The following is a 21,005-nucleotide window of genomic DNA, read 5'->3' on the forward strand; positions in this document are numbered from 1 at the left end:
TGCCAGAAGGGAAGGCAACCATGTTACAGTGAAAAGCATTTTAAAGAGCAGATAGAGATCTTGCCAGAAGAGCCAGCCACAAAGAGAGGTGGAAAAAACGGAGCCAGTTAATCACCCTGCATGTGTTATCTGTCTGGGTGGAAAATAGTCTGAAAATATCTTGTATTTCAGAGCAAGTGCATAGTTTTCAGTGAGTCAGCCGGCTGAAGCCCTGGCCTCCAAGTTTGAGAGAGACAGGCTAAGCCCATCTCTAAGCCCAGCTGTTCCCAGGCAGCTTCCTAAATGGAAACGGCATCCGGACAACATAGCTTTGGGCACAGCTATTCCCACCTCAAACTTGGTAGCTTGCTCAGGAACCCCTAAACATGGAGAGGCGTTGAGCAGATTGCTTTTTGTGGTTGAAGCAAATGTCGATCCTAGCATTTTACCAAATACCTGCTGGCCAGCGTGCTTTCCACAATCCTACAGGTTCAACTCAGTAGGGGAGGAGGATCCTATTCACTTGTTTTCCCAGTATTTTAGACATTTTGGCCAAGCTCTGGCTCAGGACAGAAGCAGCTGGGCAATTCAGCCAGCTGCTCAGCATCTCCATGAGCCATACAGATGGGCTTGAGCCATCCGGCTTTGTGATGAGAAAAAGCAGCCCAAACCTGTATCCGATTAATAATTCTCATTTTAAAGGCATATTTAGCACTGGGGAAAGCTGCCAGCAAAAACTGTGGAGTCTAGTGCCTCATCCACCCACAGAACGTGAAAACACACAGCAAGGCATTGCTGCTGTCAGCTTCATCTAAAACCCGAGTGGAGGAAGAGGACCTTTCCTTCTGAACCCATATGGCCCATATGCAGCCAAATGGGGTCCTGGAGATCACCAATCCTGAGCACAGGGGCTGAAAGCAGCTTGCTCCGGCTGCTAGGGAGCCAACAGACACGCTGCCAAGCACCCATTGGTGTCCTGCACCTTACACCCAGCCAGGCTGATGCCACAGGACCCCTGGGTGCAGGATCTCTAGTGCTCCCCCAGATCCTTGGTGGGACAAGGGTCACGTCCTACAGATGTGGCACCGTGGGAGGGCATTCAGTGGTGGGACAGATGGAGAAGCTGTTGGCACCGACGTGGTCTTCCTCAGGCTCTGCAGCCTACCTGCTTTCCATGCCAGCCTGGCAACACACCTTTGCCACCGTTTTTTGGGCTAGAATTGCAGAAGTCTCTGCTTCCATTTTTCTCCCCACCAGCCTTTCTGAGCAAGTGCAGCCTAAGCCGCGGAGCACAGAGAGTTCAACAAACAAGGGGAGGAGAAGAAGGTCCCCAGGTGTGGTGTGCATGCCTGGGCTAACCCTCCTAGCAGCCAAGGAAAGGGCTTGAGGAGTCATGTACCCACGACGTGGGCACAATATGTTGACAAAGTAAAGCAGTGCTGCCGCACAAACAAGCTGGCTGCACCTGGGGCAAAGGATTAGAAACCTCAGCACAGCCCTCCAATTCCTCCCAGCAAACCAACTGTGGCTAGAGGCAGGGATTAAACCCATCGGCAGAAAAACGCGGCTCCTTCCCGCTGCAGAGTCCAAGTTGGCACCACATCCCCACTCAAGACATGGGTTACATAATGCAGCTTATGAAAGCAAAATAGCCTGGCCATGCCAGCCTGTGGGCAGGCCAGGAGGGAGAGGGAAAAAAAAAAAAGGAAAAAAAAAAATTTTTTTTGGCTGAGGTAAAGCCTGAGCTGCACCCCTGCACTGCTACCCCAGCACATGCAGCAGTTTTGCACCATCTCACCAGGGAAGGGAGGAAAGGAGCAGTGAGGGACAAAGCTTAGGAGAGGCAAATGACCAAATGACCGGGTCCTCCTACAAGACTGTGAAGAGCTGCAGCCCCGGTGGTCATTCTGGAGCCACAGAACATGGATTCCGCCCCCCCCCCCCCCCCCCCAAATTCTCCCTCTGACCCTGGGTTTCTCCCCAGCCAGGCAGGCTCCCACTGAGGTCAACCCATGCATGCTCTGCGTGCAAGGCCACTGCAGGTTTTGGAGGCTAACCCACAAGAAGCACCCAGCCTCAGATCTCGTTCCTTCCAAACAGAGGCCAGACACCTCCAGGAGCAGCTGAGAGAGGCTCTGGTCCACACCATCTCCCACTTGGGGATGGAGACTCTGGAGACGCTTCAGTGCAGACAGCAAGCAGCAGGGCTGGGGCACGTTTTCATCAAAGGTCACTGCATAAGAAAGGGGGACAGTACCAAAACACCCGGCACTGGCTTGGAGCAGAGTCACAAGGAGCAAACCAAGATCACCATTTCTTCATGAACCAGGCAATTAACAAGTGATACCTTTGGACATCCAGATGAGCCATTAGTCAGTGACTACTATCCCCCATAATCCATGTGACCTTCATGTCTCCATACCACAAATCCTACAGATGGACTGTCCCCTTTATCAGCAAGCAAGCAGTCAGGACTCAATTCAAAAACCACAAGAGTCAGCACAGGGAAACTGGCCACTGCACATAGGCGGTCAGTCCCAGCTGAAGAGCCAGGATGACCTGCTCATGAGCTGCCCCAGGTCTGAACCTGCATCTGGCTGGCTGGGGAAGCCAGGCAGACTTAAGGAGACATCCCCTTTCAAGAGCTCCCACTTGTTTCCTAAGCAGCTGTCCTCAGTTTAATCAGTAACTGAACAAGTGGGATGAAATCCTGGCTCAGCTGAATCCGAATTACTGACATCCATAACAGCAGGATTCCCCTCCTGGCTCCACCACCTTTCTCATCTGGGTCACACAAGAAACTACCAACTGGCCACACTTGAGACCTGGTCCCAGTGGGCTGGGTTCCAGCACCTTTCCAGAGCTTGCCCTGGCCTCCTTCAAGAGGGCAAATGACCTCCAGCCCCTCTTCCATGGCTCTGCACCAGCTCACAATGCAGCCAAATGAACAGCAAGTGTAGATCTCAGCCGGAACTTCTCTGAACACCACACCAGAGGAGGTGCTGGACCTCCAGGAGACATTTTGAGAGAGCAAAGCAGGGCTGCTCTGATAACATGAGGTTCAAGCACAAACACAGGCTCTTGCGGAGCTCTGCAAATCACCCCCTCAGCAGTCTGTCTGGCTCCCTTCCTGGGGCCATCCCTTCCCATCCTCCATGGGCAGAAAGAGATGCAGGACAGTCACACAGGCCAATATCAACATCCCAGGAAAAGGGAAAAACAGACTCGGAGAAATAAAACCAATTTCGCCTAGCAACAAGAAGTGCCTCTCTCTCCTCCCCCCGGTAATGGCATCCAAAAGACAGCTCAGCAAAACCTTACTCACCTAAGACTGGCTGATTTCTCCTCCAGAAGCTGTGTTCAAGAAGGGAGAGGTGGTCACAGCCAGAAGCTGCATAACGATGCAAAGGCTGATCTACAAAAAAAAGGTAATCTAGGAAGATCAACTAGCAATAGAAACCACACACACACAAAAAAGGGAAGTGGTATGTGGATACTGGAGCTGCATCAGGGCACTCTTAAAGTATGACAGGGTAGAAGAAACCCAACCGGACACACCTGATTCATCAGGCTTTTCAGGAAGAGAAATCCCCCATGTCCTCATGGTAGCTGAGCTGATACAGCCCAGTGATAAAAGACACTGTAAGTGTGATCTTGATTAGTTCATCTGCTGCAGGCTACATTTGAAGGGAGCTGTGGCTAATCTTGTTTTGATGGCCTTAAAATTCAGTTATGGGGAAAAGCCTGGTGTGTGAACATATATATTAGTCGTTTTGGAGCAGTCTTGTCCCTGAAGCTGATGTTTGATTAAAAGGGAGCACAACCAACAGGCACTTCAAAAAGCTGGTGCTATTTTTGATTGCCTCATTCGGAACAGTTCCTGATGCTCCGATGTGCCTGGCAAACCCTTTGGGACCAATACTTGCATTTTCTTGTATTCAGTGACCATTTCTATATTGCTGTTCACATTTTAAGGATATGTGAGTAAACAGAAAAGGGATTCACTTTCTTCTGAGAGGCTAAAAGTCAAAATGTTTTCTATAAATACATAAGCAGTAAATATTGCTTCTGAAGGTTTCAGGCTCAATTTGCAAGAGCTCCACAGTCTTAAGAGGAGGCCTTTCTACCCTACATAGTTTGGAAATAGTGTTTAGGTAAGCGCAAAGGAGACTTTAGGCAAAAAGTCAGAAAACAGTGTCTAGAGGAAAGGAAGGATTTTCCTTTCTAACTCATTATAATCTTTTTTTAACATATATTTTTAATAATCATCTGAAAAGCCATTTTGCAGCACCATGTTTGTTGTTTTGACCGTGTTTTCAGTTGGGTAATTGTGAAGTGAGTGGATAAATGCTTTCTCAGCTGAGAACAAGAGGAACCATAAAGCATCAAATTCCTGTCCTAAATTTATGTTTGAGGCAGCTGGAGAAGCAAAGGACTGAAGCCTACTCCTATTACCACCCTGATGGCCAGCCTGGAGATGGCATCCTCTCAGCATCCTCTGCAGGGGGACACAAATGGGAGTCCGCATCTCTGCATCTATGAGGTTCTGTGAGGCACAGGGAGATGGTGTTTAGCCCTAGGTCAAAACCTGGCTGCCCATCAGCTACGGCCTTGGCTGCTGGTGATGCTTGGTGGCCAAAACTAAGCCATGCCCACTTTTCCCCATTCCTTCACTGCCCAGGAGAAAAGGTTCTCTGGAGGGACAGGGCTCCAGCCTTGAGGATGCAGAGTGTTCAGAGGTACAGGAATCTCAAAAAAGCATTACCATGTCTTGTCCCTCCTTATGTGCAAATGCCCTTACAGAAGTTTCCTTAATTTAGGTGCAATCCATTTTTTCCTCTGTAACATTTTTATGGAAGGCAGAAAGAATAGTAGCCACCCCCCCTGCACCCAGATCAGCAGAAAACCCCAACATCTCTTGGCTCGTGAGTTACTCCAGAGCAGCATGGGTTTCTTCTGGCTGCAGTACCCCTGCTCCAGCCCAGACAGAGGCCAAAATCCTCACGGTCATGTCACAATCAGAGGAAAGGACGTGGTGTCCACCTCGCTTCTGCTCCGGTGACACTCCACCCCGCACAGGGAGATAGGGTAATTTTCAGACCATGGTGAGGAAGGTGCTGCCTTGAACATTCCCCAGAAGGGACATGCAAAAGACCACTTGGTCCATAAAAATGCAATGGCAGGAATGGCCTCATCAGTCCAGCAGGATGCTCATGTGTGGTTAATCCATAAAGATGGGAATGGTTAAAGCATCCACCCCTGAAGAAAGTACCTCTTGGTTAGGTGGGAAATAGCACCACAAGCTAAATAAAGGACTTGGGGAGCAACATGACACATTTCTATACCTCACTTTTCTGAATGTTTTATACCAAGGGTGGGTGAGCAGCATTTTTTCCATAGGGAGAGTAGGAAAGGGTCCTCTTCCACAAAGCCCAATTTCTCATGAAGTTTGCTGGAATTTTATTTTCTGGGGGATTTCTGCATCCTGTAGAACTTGTGTGGAGGAGGCTGGGGAGATGCACAAATACCTGTGCCTACCCCATAACCCTCCCTATGGACACTCACAAGCCCAGTCCCTTTTTCATACCAAGAGAACCCCACTCCAGTCACAGCTAGACCATCACCCACCAAAGAATCTACAGCCAACTACAAAACCCCATTTTCTGGAAAGCATACATGGATTGCAAGACCCTCACCCCAAAAGCGAAAAGCCAAAGCCTACATACTATCAAGGGGTGAAGGCAACACACATACAAAAGAAGCTGCCAGGATGAATCACAGAAAGGAGGCAGAAGTCAGAATGAAGGTTTTGTTCTTTTTTTCCTTTTTTTTTTATTATAAAAGAAACCCCCAACTATTCGCAAGAAGTCCAAATGCAACAGAATATAACTGGCACCATCTAAGATACCCAAGTGTAAAATCCCGGAACGTCTGAACCCCCCGGCATGAGCTGGGAGGTGCCAGGACTGGCCGGGAGGGAAAGGTGGCCTCTCCCTTCTCCTAGCCCCATCACAGCAAGCAGCCCAAGAGCCAGGACACAACAGTGACATCAACGGTCTCTGTAAAACCATTCATTTTTAGAAACTAAAAACATTATGAAAAAAAGAAATCTAAAACTTTTTTTTTCCTTTATCAAAAGCCCTGCTTTAGTGACATGCTAGCCCCACTGGAAAGGTAAAACACCCACAGCTCTGTCCAGAACATGGTTAAGTTGACCAGTCAACTCCTAGTTCAGGACACCTTCCTCCTGTTGATCCAACACGCTCGTTAAGTGTGTTGCAGCTGCTCAAGTCACAGTGATAAATGCTTCTGTGGGTTTCCCAGGCCTGGGAACCACCTCCTGCAAACTCCACTCCACACTGCAATAAATCTTATCTGAGTGTCCTCTACCAAGCCCTCCAAGCTCACCCTCAGTCCCACCTGGAGGCCCTCCGACACTATCCTCAGGAGCTCTGCCTGCTCTAGCCGGGTGAGTCATTGGAACATAATTTTTTTTTTTTTTTTTAAAAAGAACACTTTCATTTTTTTTTTGTTGTTGTTTTTATATTTAAATAGAAAAATACTACTTCACTCTGTGTTATGAGCCAGAGACCAGTTGACTTCCAGTGACAGAACCAGGAGTTCTCCTCAACGCTCCTACACTGAGCTCAATGCCAGAAGATGTCCAGAAGCCTCAGAGTGGCCAGAGGGTGAAGATCTCCCCATCACACCATACAGGCAGGAGCACGTGGGGGTCCATCACACCTCCCATCCCTTCTCTGCAGAAGGACGCCAACCTTAGAGAACCATTACCCTGCAGAGAGCCAGTGGTGTGGCTAACACCCCAAATTTGACACTCAGGGGAGTCAGCTATAGTTCTAAGCTTTCCACTTGCCTACTCGCTTTTTGTGTGTTCAGTCTGTCCCTGGAAGCCACTGGATCCCCATCAGATGTACACATGAATTAGACAAAAAATAAACCAGTGGTTAAACGTTCTCTAACAACCTCTCCTCCTCTTGTCTTCTCAAGAGTCAATGACAAACAGACAACAATAAAACTAAATTTGCCCACCTCCCCACCTCAAGACAACAAGAGTTACTGAGACACAAAACATGTTATCTTGTATCCTCGGGATTACATCTAGAAGGGAAGTTTAGGGGTGCAGGAAGTGTGGGGGGAAGGCAGTGTTTGTGGGCGCAGTCTGCTTAGTTCTTGTACTCAAAAGGCTCGTCTCCAGTTTCATTGAGGAGACATGTGCGGACAAGGGCCTCTGTCACAGCGTAAGGATCACAGTTGGCAGAGGGCCGGCGGTCCTCGAAGTAGCCTTTCTTCTCATGGCCCACGTTCCTGGGGATGCGGATGCTGGCACCACGGTTGGCCACACCAGCGGAGAACTCATGGATGTTGGATGTCTCATGGAAACCTGTCAGGCGCCTGGCATTGTCCAGCCCCCCTTTGGGGTCGTAGGCACGGATGTGGTACTGGTGACGCTTGCTCAGCTTCTCGATGGCCTCTTCAATGTGCCTGTGAAGGGAGCAAGGAAGAGGGGAAGACAGTGAGTGTCTGATGGATGGTACGAGCATCCAAGTGACAGTAGATTCGCTGCTGTCCCCAAGCCACTTGATGATGAAGCCTACGCCCTACAGCCCACTCTTCTGATCATCTCAACACAGTGCTTCTTTCCACTCCTACTTCTGACCCAGGCTGATCCTTTCAAAAGGATCCCCATGGCCTCAAAAGGTCCCTCAGCAGTGCTGTGTGTGGAACGCCACCAGTTTGACCCATGACCAAATCCCACAGACACACTGCCCTGGGGAACCTGCTCACAGAGGGAAGATTCCTTAACACAGATGTTTCTATTTGGGAAGCTCACACAGTCACAGGTTGGCTCATTATCCCAGGGTATCGCTAAGATTAAGGCAAGAAAACGCAGCTGCCGGGAAGAATCCCTTCACAGAGCTCCACTGCAACTCAGTGCTATAAGGTCCCACCCTGCACATTAGCACATCAGTCCCATAGGGGAATTCTGGCTTTATATATCTTCTTGTTTAAGAAAACATGGCATTTGCTTCCACAGCCTGGCCTAGACAGAAGCAAATGGTCTTTCTCTTTTATCATGGTTATAAACAAAAAAAGGCCTATGCTGAGTGAGTTTGTTCGCAGCATTGGCAGATCAAATGCTGGACACCCTGTTACAAATAGCTGCATCCTGGCCACCTGTGCTTCTGTCAGCACTGATGGAGCTGTACTGCTGGCTGAATTCCCCACCCAGCATCAAGAAGGGAGTCTATCATTACAAAACAAAAAAAAAACAAACCACCAAAAAACCCCCAAAATCCAGAAGAAAGGTTCAAACATAACGCCAAGCACCAGAGTGACATCTTCCATGTGGTCAAAAGCTCTGCAAAAAGCTTGCTGCTACCAATCAAGTCCAGCCTGCTGCCTAGCAAACAGATACTACTGGCACATCTCAAAAAACTTACTTGAGACCTCCATCTTCCCTCATGTTCTTGGTGCTGAAGTTGGTGTGACAGCCAGCACCGTTCCAGTTCCCAGGGATGGGTTTGGGATCAAAGGACACAATGACACCAAAGTCTTCACACACCCGATGGAGGATGAAGCGTGCAATCCAGAGGTGATCCCCCATCTCAATCCCTTCACATGGTCCCACCTGGAACTCCCACTACAAGAAGGAAGGGTCACTGGCTCAGTGGTGCCGACACTCTTCACGGTGAGACACTTCCCACCCTGTTATGCTCTGATCATTGATGAAACTACACAGCTCAGAACCAAAAAGCTCACGCTGCCTGGGATTTTTCTGTACTATCTCATTCTATGAGGCACCTAAAACAATTTACCTGGGCTGGCATCACTTCTGCATTGGTTCCTCCAATCTTCACACCAGCATAAAGGCACGCTCGGTAGTGGGCCTCCACAATGTCTCTGCCATAGGCTTTGTCTGCCCCTACCCCGCAGTAGTACGGACCTGCAACAGCACAGGTGAAGAGCACGGGAAACATGAATTTCCAGGACGAAAAAGGCTTAAATTCAGTGAAAACTCAGCACACACAGGGAAGAACTCTCCAAAGGCTTAGGATGTGTGGAAAAGCCCCAAAATCTGTTTTTCATGGAAGCACTAGCAGAGCAGAACACTGACACAAAGCAAGTCCTTCTGAAAGTCTCAGCTTGTGCTACGTCAGGCTGGACAAGAGTTTAAGTCACCTGCAGAGTAACAAACCAAGCAGCAAATTTAGATGTGGCCAATCTTCATCTTAGCCTTTCTGTAATCATCTTAATTTCATGGCTTAGTTTTTGCCAATATCCTGCTTGCTATTGTCCACCTTCAGTTCCAAAAACACCTCGAATCTTTCGGCTTGCCTGAAGCACTTAAGCTGTGTCACACAGATTACAGTTCAAATGCGGTGTTAAGGACTCATGACTTGGTCCAGCACAGACTCCTGAGGTTACCTTGGGGTCCAGGGAAGCCATTGGAAGGCCAGCCAAATGGATGTCCATCCGTCCCCAGAAGAGTGTACTCTTGCTCCATCCCAAACCAGGGGTGCTGGTTGGACACCATATCCATAATCCGCCTGCAGGTGTGTCGCAGATTTGTCTCTAGAACAGAAAAGCAACACGAGGCTTATTAGCATCTCCACTTCCATTCCCCATTTCCACTTTATTTACACATTTGTGTCCCAGAAGCGTTGGTGAAGAATCCACAACCAGCTCTTTCTCAACCCCAGCATTTTGCCCTTTACTTTCAGGGCAGGGATTATTTGTGTGTCATGCATGATGCTAAGGGCACTAATGGCATTTGAATAGGTGTCCCTTTCCTCTCCCCAGAAACACCACCTCCACCGGGAGAAGGTCTATTCACCTGCAGACTGGCGGTTGTATTTGAAGACCTCGCAGAGAACTAGTTTATTGGGATCCTTGCGAAAAGGGTCCCGAAACATGGCAGCAGGTCGCAGGTACATGTCACTGTTGGAGCCTTCAGCCTGGAAAGTGCTGGAGCCGTCAAAATTCCACTCAGGGAGATCTGGAGCAGAGAGAGGAACAAGCCACAGTGACGCAGGGTCCCTAGTCGTCAGGAGGATGGGCTCCCTGCCACCCTCCAGTATTATAGAGGTGAAGATGTTTATAGAGAACAGGCCTACAACAGGTTTAATCCCAGCTCTGCTGGTTTTGTTCCAAATGGGGGAAGCAAAAAAACCAAACAACCCCCAAAAAAGCAAAAAAACAGGGGAGTACAACTCCCCAGCCACCCTGGGAAACACAAGAAGCTGGGCTGCTGGCCAAGACCAAGTGAACCAGGCAGCATGAGGATGTTTCCCATGTCACAACAACCACCGGGATGAGCAGAGCACCCAGCCTCCTCAAAGGGGTGGCTAGGCAAGCTCAGAGCAGGCAGAGCATGAGGTATCTTCACGGAATCTCTTGTAGGAATGAGGGGAGCCATGAAATACCCTCATTGCTGTGGCATGGCCCAGAGAAGGTAGGAAAGCAAATCACATATAGGTGGAGTCTCATATGGAGGAGAAGGAGTATGGCCAGCTTGGCCCCCTCGCACACCCCTCCTGGCTGTGCACTGCCCTCCCAGTCAAAGCACAGCAGGAGCAGCAGTGAACTCCACCCAGGCAATGTTATCTTCCCCATGTCCTGGGGAGAAAGTGGGAGGATGGGAAGCACAAAGATTTTAAAGGAGCTGTGCCAACCACTTCCTTAGAGGGAAAAGGGGAAAGGAGAATTTAAAAAAAAAAAAAGGGAAAAAAAAAAAAAAGAGATAATTCTGCTCAGTCACACAGAGTATTTTCATTTCATAACTGTCTCCAGCCAGCACCATGGCAACCTGGGGAAAATCCTAATGCTATTATTGTGTAAGCTGGGACTGTTTGTTCTGAGGGACACAAGCTCTTAATTACACCGGATAGCTCCATTCTTTCCCCTCCACTTTCTTCTGCCAAACTACTTCCGGCCAAAATGAGTACTTCAGAGTCAATGGGCCACCGAGCCCCTGCCAACAGCCCCCAGCCCCCGCCAAGAGCCCCCTCCGCAGTGGGGGCAGCGCCAAGGACTGGCTCCCAACCCCAGGCATCTCACTGAAACTCCACATCTGGAGAGCTGGGAACGTTCCCCCCGGGGTATCTGGGGAAGGAGGTAACTGGGAGGGGGTGAGGAGCAGCGACTTCCCCAAACATCATCCTTCTGCCACAAGAAGGGAGAAATGGCATCCTTTCTCCAGAGCAGCCAGGCATGGTTGCTTCCTCCACCTGGCGAGGGGCTGTGAATCCTGCACCTGCCCTCTCACCTTCAAGGCTCTTGGGTTCATGGTCCAGCGTGCGGGTTTTGCAGCGGAGGTGCTCCCCAGTCCCATCAATCCAGATGTACATGGCCTGGACCTTCTCCCCCTGCGGCAGCTTCATGTACATGTGCTTGATGGCTTTGCTCAGGTGGGAGCTCGCCGAGGTGGCCATGGCTACAGACCGGACGAGGGGGTTCCTGCAGGGAGGATACAAAAACCATCCCCAACCATGAGCCCTTCCCTGCGTTCCCAGATTTTTCACTCCCCAGCCAGGGAGGAGCACGAGACAGCTAGGCCGCGGGGCCAGCTGCCGTCTCCAGCAGTCCCATGCCATTCTGGAGGCAGAAAACACAGCCAACTCAGACAGAAGCAGACAGCTAGGAAAGCCCTGCTCCAGAAGTGATGCCTTCAAAGTGTCCCATTAACACCCAAACTCCTGCCCATGTCCTGCCAATATACGAGGTCTTACCCAGCAAGCAACAGCCTTCAAAAGTGCTCCTGAGCTCTGTGTGAACTTTTCACCCCTGCACTCACCACCGCTCCGGAGCAATGCTAATGCACAGGAAAGCTTAGCTGCGGCTTTCTTAACATACTTGCTTCAGCGAGGAGGGCCTTGCCAGCCCCAGCTGCCTTCTCAGATCAGCTGGTCTTAAGTTATACAAGCCTCGTCTAGGGCAGGAGGCAGCGCAAAAGAAAGCAACAGGCAGCGCAAGCAACCCTTGAGCAATCCGGGAAGCAGCCTCCAGGCAGCGATGGGGAGGCTGAAGCGGCTCTGGTCCCAGACGGCGAGGGCTGCAGCATCCCCGCCAAGCCCAGCACAGCCTGCAGCTGGGCTCCCAGGGACAGCCAGCCCACGTGTGTCAGGACCACAGCAGCTGGGGTCCACGCACCTTTGCAGGAGCTTGGAAACGCAAACGATTTGCAAATTTGAAGTGACTTGGAAAGTCACTCCAACACCCTACCCCTCTGCAGGGAGGCTCGGGCTGCCCAGCCCAGCCCTCCCCAGCCCACCCTGCTACGATGGGGCTCCTGTGCGCTGGCCGCGGGGCTCTGCTCGCCCCGGGGGGGCTCCCCACCGGCCCCACTCCACTGCGAGAAGCGTCACCCACGCGTACATCTCCTGGCAGGGAGGAAGGCACCCGCATTTAAGCAAGCAGCTAAAGAGCCTTGTGAAGAAAAAACTGCACAAAGCAGCTGTTTTCAAGAGAAAACTCGAGCTGCCCCTCCACCCCGCCCCCCCCCAAAAAAAAAAAAAAAAAAAGCGAAACAAGACTTTTCTCCGAGAAGTCTGTCCGCCGGCTGCCCAAACAGCCGCCGGGGAGCCCCGGTGGCGGCACAGGGCGGGGCTGCGGCGGGCACCCCCTCCCCCGCGGGGCCCTTACCTGGGCTCGGCGGCGGCGGGCGCTGCGCTCCCACGCTCGGCTCCCGGGGCCGCGCCCGCCGCCGCTTTATGGCGCCGCAGCGCCGGCCCCGCCGCACCGATTGGGCAGCGGCGGCCGGGCCGGGGGCAGGACGGGGCCGGGGGCAGGACGGGGGGGACAAGGGGCCGCCATCGCCCCGCCTCCGCCTCCTCCGGCGGCAGCACCGCGGCCGGGCTACCCCTGCCCCCCGTCCCGGGGAAGGTGGTGGTGGGGAAGTCCCCCGCTTCGCCCCGCACCGGGGGGGGGGGGGGGGGGGGGGGCAGAAAGCGGAGGGAAGGTGGGGGTGGGGTCCTTTTTTGCAACCCTCCCGGCCCGGAAAAATAACCCCTCATTTCGCATAGTTCTAGGAAAGCGGCGGCGGGAGCAGATCCAGGGCTTTCTGCGGCGTTTACATTAGCGGCTGCGTTTGCATAACTCGCAGGGATAGAAATCAGCCGCCCTGGGTAAACAGGGCAGCGGGGAAAGGGAGGGAGGAACTTGGAGCCCCCGCCAAGCCCTGGGCCCACGCTCTGGCTTGGTGCACAGGTTGGGGGTGGGGGAACAGGCAGTGCCTGCTCAGTGCCCCGCTTCCCCCCTTGGAGCAGGTAACAGGCTCCAGCACCTGGATTTGCAGCCAAGACCCTCGCTCCAGGGCACAAGATCGGTCACTGTCACACGAGGAAGGAGAAATCCGCCAGCCCCGCCATGGGCGTGGGAGCACCCACTTCAGAGGCACCCGGGTGGCGAGGGGCACCCAGCAAACCGCAGGCACTGCCCAGTATTTTTCCACCCCGGCAGCTCACTTGGTGACCCATCCCCATTCCTGCTCAGCCCTGTGTACCTTCCAGCCCAGACCCAAGGGGCCGGAGAGCAATGCCAGCACTAGCAGAAAGAGCTGCTGCCTGCGTGCGCGCACCTGCGTGCACTCGCAGGTACCAGGCCAAGCACATGCCACCCACACGCCTGCCTCAGGGTGACAGGATCCTGGGCTGCCCCCAGCCAGCCTCGGGGGCGTGGCAGCAAAATTGCTATCCCTCCGAGAAGCTGGACCCTCCTGACCATCACAGCCACCCTACTGAAGACACAGCCTCCTGACAGCCAGAATCTCAGCGGAAAGTGGCCAGGGAGAGCTGGATCCTTAGCAGGGAAGAGGTAGAAGTGCTGGCTGAGGCCTTGCCTTGATTTATTGCCCTCTCAAGAGCCGGGTCCTCCCCTTCCCCCTGGGGACAACCTGGCTAGTTCTTTACCACAACCTTGCAGCAGCTATAAGTGTGTGTTAAGCCCCCCAGGCTGTCCAGGACGAAGGTGGAATTCAGGTGCTTTTCACCTCCCCACATTGCTCGGGCAAAGCAAAGCCACCAAGCATTACAACAGAAACTGCTTTCCCCCCAATAGCCCAGTTCCTGCACTCATGTATAGAGCAAAGGTTTCAACACAGAAACAAATGCTGTTTTACCTATAGAACTTAGCTCAGAATCCCATGTTCAGACCAAGTGCAGCTGTGGTCACCTGAGTCTAATGGCTCAGCTGAAAAAAAAGGAACCAGGACCTGGTGCTGAGACCCAGTCAGGCCAGGAAAGACCCAAAATAGCTCCCAGGTAGGGGAGCTGTCAAGCTACAGGGCCACAGGCAATGTAAAGCCATGCCCAACCCTTTTACCTAGGTTTGCAGGGAGGGTTCATTTAATTGGGAAACTGACAGCTCCAATAGCTCCAAATTCTTGGAAATGTGCTTGCTACCTGCAAATTTCCCCAGAAACTTTGGCCACCAGAAGTGGCTGCCAACAAGCCCAGGGCGTTTATGAGTCGAAATCCCTGCGGCATGGGGTGACCCTCATGCCATCCGAGCCTCGGGGCCAGGCAGCTCCTCTTTTCACCTGCTGAGCTCCAAGAGACCCCGAAGGGAAGTGGGGAGCAAAGGCAGCTTGCAATGTAAACATCTCCTCTCCATCCAATAAATGCATGCTGGCTAGCAAACCCCTGCCTGCCTGGGAGAGAGCCCCAGCGCGGGCAAGGGTTTCATGGCTGGGGCAGGAGGATGCCGCTCCCTGCCCCGGGGGAGTTTTGGTGGCAGTCCCATGCCCCGTGCCTTCTCCCCGCACAACATGTTTACGAGCCAGCGGAGAAGAGCCGGGCGCCGCCGCCGCGGGGCCAGCGCCCTCTCCCGGGAAGCCGGCGGGGGGGAGAAGCGTCCCTGTGCCGTCTCGCAGGGCTCACGGCAGCTTGTTTACCGCCTGCCTTCCCCTCCTCCCCTTGCAGGGTGCCGGGTTTTTTTTGGGAAACACGGCTCAGCCTGTGCTGTCGCCCAGCTGCGTGCTCCAGTGACCCTTATTGTCGCCAGCGTTCAACGAGACAAAAACCTCATCGGGGAGCTGGGGAAGGCACGATGCCAACAGGTGACACCTCCCAGGAGTGGATTTAAATCAGCCTTCAAAGGGCTCTGCTCTAAATGGGCAGCGAGCCCGCCAGAGACAATGCGCCGCTCCAGGGGCAAGTCCCAACTGGCACATGTTTTTCTTTCTTCCTCCTATTAATTTGTGGGAACACCTTTATTCGCCTGCCCCGGCATTTCCCTCCGGCGCGGTTTATATCCTGCAAGAATTGCCAGGGTTGGAAAGCACCTGGTCAGGGCTGGACTTTGCAGCCTTCTGCCTCCAAGGCAACAATGCAAACCCAGCAGGAACAGCACACAGCGAGGTCCCCGACCTCTGCAGGAGAGGTCTGGGGGCCAGGACGGTTGAGTCTCTCACACTTAGCATGGGACGTGCCCACTCTTAGGTGTGCCCAGTCCAATACCACCCTTGCGTCTTTTTCCGACCTCAGCCAGGAGCCAAGCAGCAGTAAGGCACCATGGCTTCCCTCCCACCATGCCTTGCTGGGGCTGCTGTGACCCATCCCTGTCCTCATGTCCCCCTCATCCCTGTCCTCATGTCCCCAACTGCCCTGGGCAGTTTGCTCTTGCCACAGGGGCTTTGCACCTCCACCTGGCTGCTGGGACCCCTTGAAAGTTCAGACTCATGAATTTCAAAATGCCTTCAAATGCAGAAATGTCACACCACAGGGAGGGGCAGGGAGAAGGGGGAGTGGAATTCAAGGGTTAAAAAGGCAGGATATGAAACTTCTCAGTGGCTCAGGCCCTGGGGCAGGTGGCCACTGGCTTTGCTCCTGCAGTACTAGGACTCTTTCCCAGCTCCCTGGGGCCAACTCGCAGACCATGCAGCTGGAGAGCTGGCCACCCCAGGGATCTCAACCCCAACAGGGTGCAGACCTGGTCCACTAAGCCCAGGTACCCTTTCCAGGTACCCAGGTGCCTTTCACCAGCACTAAAAAAAAATTTCTTAAATAGAAATTAATGATTTCTTTTTTAAACAGAGGTATCACACAGGGAGGAGGAATGGTCCATTTTGTTCTGAGCAGTTAGATCCTAGGAGGAGGCCCAACACACCCAAAATGCCCCAGCTTCCAGCAATGGCACAGCTGGGAGGGAGGAGGGAGGAGCATCTCTCCTCTCCCCATGCCCAACAGCTAAGACATTCTCAAATTCAGATACACCATTTTCAGACCCATCTAGGAAAGCGCTTTGGGCTGTGAGGTCCCGCATAAGGAACTGAAATGCACCCGAGTGAGACCAAACACGGGCTGGATGTCCTGATGGTGCATCACCACCATCTCTGTCCACCGCTGGGCACAGCTGCCTCTGCGTGGACCCACCACGGTGTGCCCGCCACCGCTGGGACCTGGGATCCGGAGGGACTCACGGGGACGGAGGAACTGGAGATGCAGCCCTTTTTACCCATGATTAGAAAGGGCTGGAAAAATGAACCTAATGCCTTAGGTGAGACAAGCCAGCACTTAATTAACGAGTTGCCCCGGTAAGACTCGAACAGCAGTCACCGACCGAGGACAGGGAGCTCACCGCAGGGCCGGGGAAATGTCTGCACTGGGGGAACTGACCTTGTGCAAGCAGCGGTGGCCAACCGGTCTCCCCTGGAGCGCTGCGGGAGGCTGATGAAACCCCCCAAGGCAGGGAGGCGGTAGCTGCTCGCTGGGTAAGTGAGCAAACATTGCACGCTCCGCAGCAGGCCCATGCTCCCTTTGAAGATGCTGCCAGGGTCAAGGGTAGCCGAGGGGTGGTGACCAGAGGGCTTTCAGAGGCAGAGCAGATTACCTGGGCTGCACAGAAGGGCAATATAGGAAAGCCAATTAATAAATAAAAACGTGCAGAGGCACACGCAAAGAAAACAAAGCTCCCTCCCTGTGCAGCTCAGCTGCAATACCCACCCATGACGCATTTAGGGAAGAGGGGCCTTGGACCGCAGCAGCCAGGAAGGCCTTGTGCAAACCCCCCCTGGTTGCTTGCACCTGCCTCCCCACCCCTTTCTCAGCCACCTTGGTGCCAGTAGGTGTGCCCGACGCCCACCCTGCCACCCCTTGCAGGAAACCATGGCATTGCATCGTCCCTGAGCAGCCCCCTTCCCCGGCTCCCCCCAGGGAGGGCTCTTCGCAGAAGGGGCATCGCCGCTGCCAGCTCCGGGCCGGTCTGGCAGCAACCCCAGTGGGCAGCACTTACCTCTTGCCAGCTCTGCCCTGCATGCGTGCAGACCTTGCACAGAGGCCGAGCGTCTTCAGCGAGCAGGGGCCACCGCCGAGAAGCACGTGCTTGCCTTCAAAAGCGACCAGGGGAAGCTGGAAGATGAGAACATCAGGGGCAGGCGGGATTTGAGACCTAGAAATTGCTTGGCTCAGTTTGCTCTGTACAAGGGTGGAGAATATCCCAGGGAGCGCTCAGCACATGCCTTTCCCTGCAGTTGGAAATCGGTCACAGTGTGCATTGGCAGGGTTGGGTTTTGGTTTTTTTTTTTGGTCTTTTTTTATTAGTGCTGTTTATGCTGCTAAATGCATTGCCAGCTAGGTCAGGGCCGTGTTAGCTGTGGCTGGCAGATTAATTTCAGCCTAATACACTTCACAGCTCCATAAGTGAGAGTGCAGAAATCCTCAAAGCGCTGTCCAAGTGGATTCAATGGTAGGATCCAGGCCCGACATTGTAAATTATACAAGGTAACTGCAAAGCACTGTTGTCTGTTTCCCTTCCTCATGGCTGAATTAGGTCCCTGTCCTGCCACAGCACATGCTTAACCTGGGCTGGTGAAGTCAACAGACCCAGTCACACGTATAAGGTTACACGAGTGATTTCGCTTGAGCTGGAGAAGAGGCACGCAAACGCAGAGCTTGCTGCAGGGGCTGTCAGGTGTAACGGGTCAGAGCCCAGCCTTCGCCGTAAATCCTAAGCGAGGAGACTACAGACAGATGGCAATAAGCTTAAAAATACTTCTAATTAATGTAAGGAAATACCAGAGATGTCCTCGCTGAGCAAACAAGTCTTATGCACCCAGGAGACTGAGCATGAAAGTCACATTAAAAAAAAAATAATCCTAATATATTCAAGAAAGGAATGAATATTTAAAGCTGAACTGCCATACCTGAGACTTCAGACAATTCCAGTTTTAAGGTGCTGTGGGCCCAAAAGGATCAAACCCATTGCTGATGCAGTCTTTGAGGTGTCCTAAACTATTTATATGACAACAGGCTAGGGCTGTACAGGGGCAAAAAAAAGCCCGGTCTTGCCCCAAAAGCTCACTCTGGGCATATGATACTTGTGCTAGAGGGAGAGCAGGTTTGTGCAGCAAGGTGCTTGCACCACTCCCTTGTGCTGGAGTTTCCCACCTGGCAGGGGCTGTAGACCATCACCTGAGACCAACAGCAATGCAGAGGTGTTTGGGGCTGCTGTGGGTCGGTGGGTACTGACCGCAGCTGGGCAGAAACAACACCCACCTCCCGGTGGCACCAAAAGGGGCAGGCTGGGCTGCCTGCGGAGGCTGCAAGCGGCCAGCGACTGCAGGCATTGAGGCTGACCCCGTGGTCAGGCAGCCTTGGACTTCGCTGCTGCAGCGAGCTGTGCCAGTTTACATTGGGCAAGGATAAGAAACCCAGCCCCGTCCCCTCTACCACCCCAGGAGCGTGAGGCTCTGCTGCTGGTGAAGGTGGCCTTAGGTCTGCAGAGGGTGGGCTGCTTCCTGCACCGGGGAATGGAGGACGTGGGTAATTCGGGCTCGGACAGAGAGAGAACAAAGCCGTACTGACGTGTTTGGTGTTGCAACCCTGCCCTTACCTTTGTACAAAGAGTCCAGCCACTCTGGGCTTCTCTCTGAGCCCCCTTCTAAATCTGGGCTGTGCTCATGCATCCATCTATTTTTTTAAGCCTCTTTCTTTAAGCCTTTTGGGTTTTTTTTTTCTTAATAGCCACACAGCTCCTTTTGCAAGGAGCCATTGTGGCAAGACAAACAGGGCAGATGTGCCCATGCATGCACCGAGCAAACCCCAGGAAGCTGCAGCTGGGCTGAGCGGGGGTCCATCCTGCCAGTCCTCCTGGGGAAAGACTCCATGGAAATGGCCCCGTGCATTCCCGCAGTAACTGTGCTGGCCTGTTCCTGCTCACAGCCTTGGTCCTTTCCCAGCAGAAACTGGCACAGTCCTGCTGAGGTCAGCCCAGAGCAGGACAGGCACCAGTGGAGCTACACCAGCCCCTGAGGGGCTCACTGGACATCTGCTCAGTTGCCAACTGGAAAATATATTTTTTTGACACTTGCAACCTTTCCCTGAGGACTTTTGAGTCTTTCATGTGTAAGACAGCCACCATGCCAGCTCATCCCTACCCCCTCTGCTCTCATCTCTTGGGCTCGGCAGCAAAAATCCTTACGAATTTGTGATTGGAGCTACTCCTCCCCAGGGTCTCCTGCAACTCCTTCCTGCAGCTCTGCCTGGCACCACTAGAATAAGCAGATACTTTGCGGCTCATGGCTTCATTGTCACCACGAGGACACGCATCCCATGTGCACCACGAGGACGTGCACGCCACCCACCACTGTGAAGACCAACAGCTTCAGGCATTTGAATTAATGCAGTGTAGCTGGTGCCTTGCAGCGTGGCGGGATGTGACCTCCCCGGAGCATACACGTGTGCACGGACAGTATAGGCGTGATCTCTAGCATGCTTTCATGAGTCTCTGCCATGTCCCTCCTGGCCTGGTACAGCGCCACAGTTATCCTCCTTGCACAGGGCAGCGCAGCAGCAATTCACAAAGAAATGAGCTCACTTGCTTGGGGTGACAGAGCAAGCCAGTCCCGGGACTGTCACCCTGGGGTCCCCAGCACCAGCCGCACAGTTAACTAGGAGTCGTCCCTGTACTATTTGCCGCTGCAGAGTCGCAAGCCCGTTGCTGAGGTGCAGAGCCCTGTTGCTGCTGGGGACAGCTTCGCATTCCTGATTTGACAGCGCCACCTCGTGAGGTGGCCCCGCTCCTGGGGAGCCTGTGGGGGTGCAGGCAGCCGTCCTGCCCCACCGCTGCCTGCACCCGCTGGTGCCTGCACCCGCTCTGCACAGAGGTGTTTTCATGGAGGCTGCACACCATTCTGTGTGTTTTAACCTGCCCCTGCCCACGCAGGTGACAGTAACGGGGACTGCAGCCACAGCGACAGAAGGGGACATGACACTCAACATAACGCAAGTGTGTTTTGTTAATGGCCAGACCAAGAAAGCTCAGGGCTTCTTAGAAACATGAGGTTGGCAGAGTCCTGCAGCCCTCCCTTAAGCAAGCACAGAAGAGATATCCAGTGCAGGAGAGGCCACAAAACCCTTCCCACACCCACTGACAGCACAGAACCACAGACCAGCAGACCCACTTCCCTGCTACAAGGCACAGAGACCCCAGGCATGATGGTGCCCAAAACCTGGAGGGCACTAGTAGCCCTGCAAGGTCTGACACCACAGCATTACGGACTGGGGGATCAAAAACCCACCTTGGGAGCAGGTTCCTCCTCCTATCAGGGGAACAGGTCACTGCTACTGCAAGAGAGTTGTGCTTCCTTCTTTCTTTCGCCTCTTCCCACTGGAGGGTCTCCAAGGTTGGGTCTCAGTCCCAAATCTGATGAAGCAGGACAGCTAAGAAGGAATCTGGGGTTGCTCCGTCTGGGGCAGACGTAGCAGGGTCTCCTGGGAAATTTCCATCACCACCTGAGCAGACATGCTGACAGCAACCATGCGCTGTACCAAGGTGCTACCAAGAGCCTGGTTTGAAGGCAAGAAGTTTGCCCAAGTGGGGAGAGGGGAAGGGTTTCATTTCAGGACTGCCCAAGTCCATCTGCAGGGCTGGGGATTAGAAAAGTCACATTTCCCTGAAGGACAGCAAAGAGAGAGGTGCTGAGAACCCTGTGGTCCCCAAGGACCCACCAGGACAAGTGTGTCACAAACAGTGTGGCACTCTAGAACACATCCCTGGGACATGGCAGC

The 21,005-nt window shown here is 53.2% G+C and overlaps 1 protein-coding gene across 1 annotated transcript; it reads right to left on the bottom strand.

Moving 5' to 3' along the window:
- Window positions 1-6,525: 6,525 nt before the first annotated feature.
- On the bottom strand, window positions 6,526-11,457 carry GLUL (glutamate-ammonia ligase). Its single transcript, XM_009488210.2, has 6 exons — window positions 11,267-11,457; window positions 9,836-9,997; window positions 9,427-9,573; window positions 8,817-8,944; window positions 8,442-8,641; window positions 6,526-7,482 (listed from the first exon to the last, which is right to left on the bottom strand). Exons 1-6 carry the CDS (start codon window positions 11,430-11,432, stop codon window positions 7,164-7,166), a joined length of 1,122 nt encoding a protein of 373 aa, XP_009486485.1. The 5' UTR covers window positions 11,433-11,457; the 3' UTR covers window positions 6,526-7,163.
- Between the last annotated feature and the right edge of the window lie 9,548 nt (window positions 11,458-21,005).

The sequence above is a fragment of the Pelecanus crispus genome, chromosome 5 (genome assembly GCF_030463565.1).
Source record: "Pelecanus crispus isolate bPelCri1 chromosome 5, bPelCri1.pri, whole genome shotgun sequence".
Classification (NCBI taxonomy): Eukaryota; Metazoa; Chordata; class Aves; order Pelecaniformes; family Pelecanidae; genus Pelecanus; species Pelecanus crispus.

Excerpts from the sequence above, each read along its gene's own strand:
- GLUL (XM_009488210.2), bottom strand. The coding sequence starts at position 11,432 with ATGGCCACCTCGGCGAGCTCCCACCTGAGCAAAGCCATCAAGCACATG. Across the intron at positions 9,998-11,266 it reads TGAACCCAAGAGCCTTGAAG|ATCTCCCTGAGTGGAATTTT; the intron begins GTGAGAGGGCAG and ends TCTCTGCTCCAG. Across the intron at positions 8,945-9,426 it reads TGGCTTCCCTGGACCCCAAG|GTCCGTACTACTGCGGGGTA; the intron begins GTAACCTCAGGA and ends GTGCTGTTGCAG.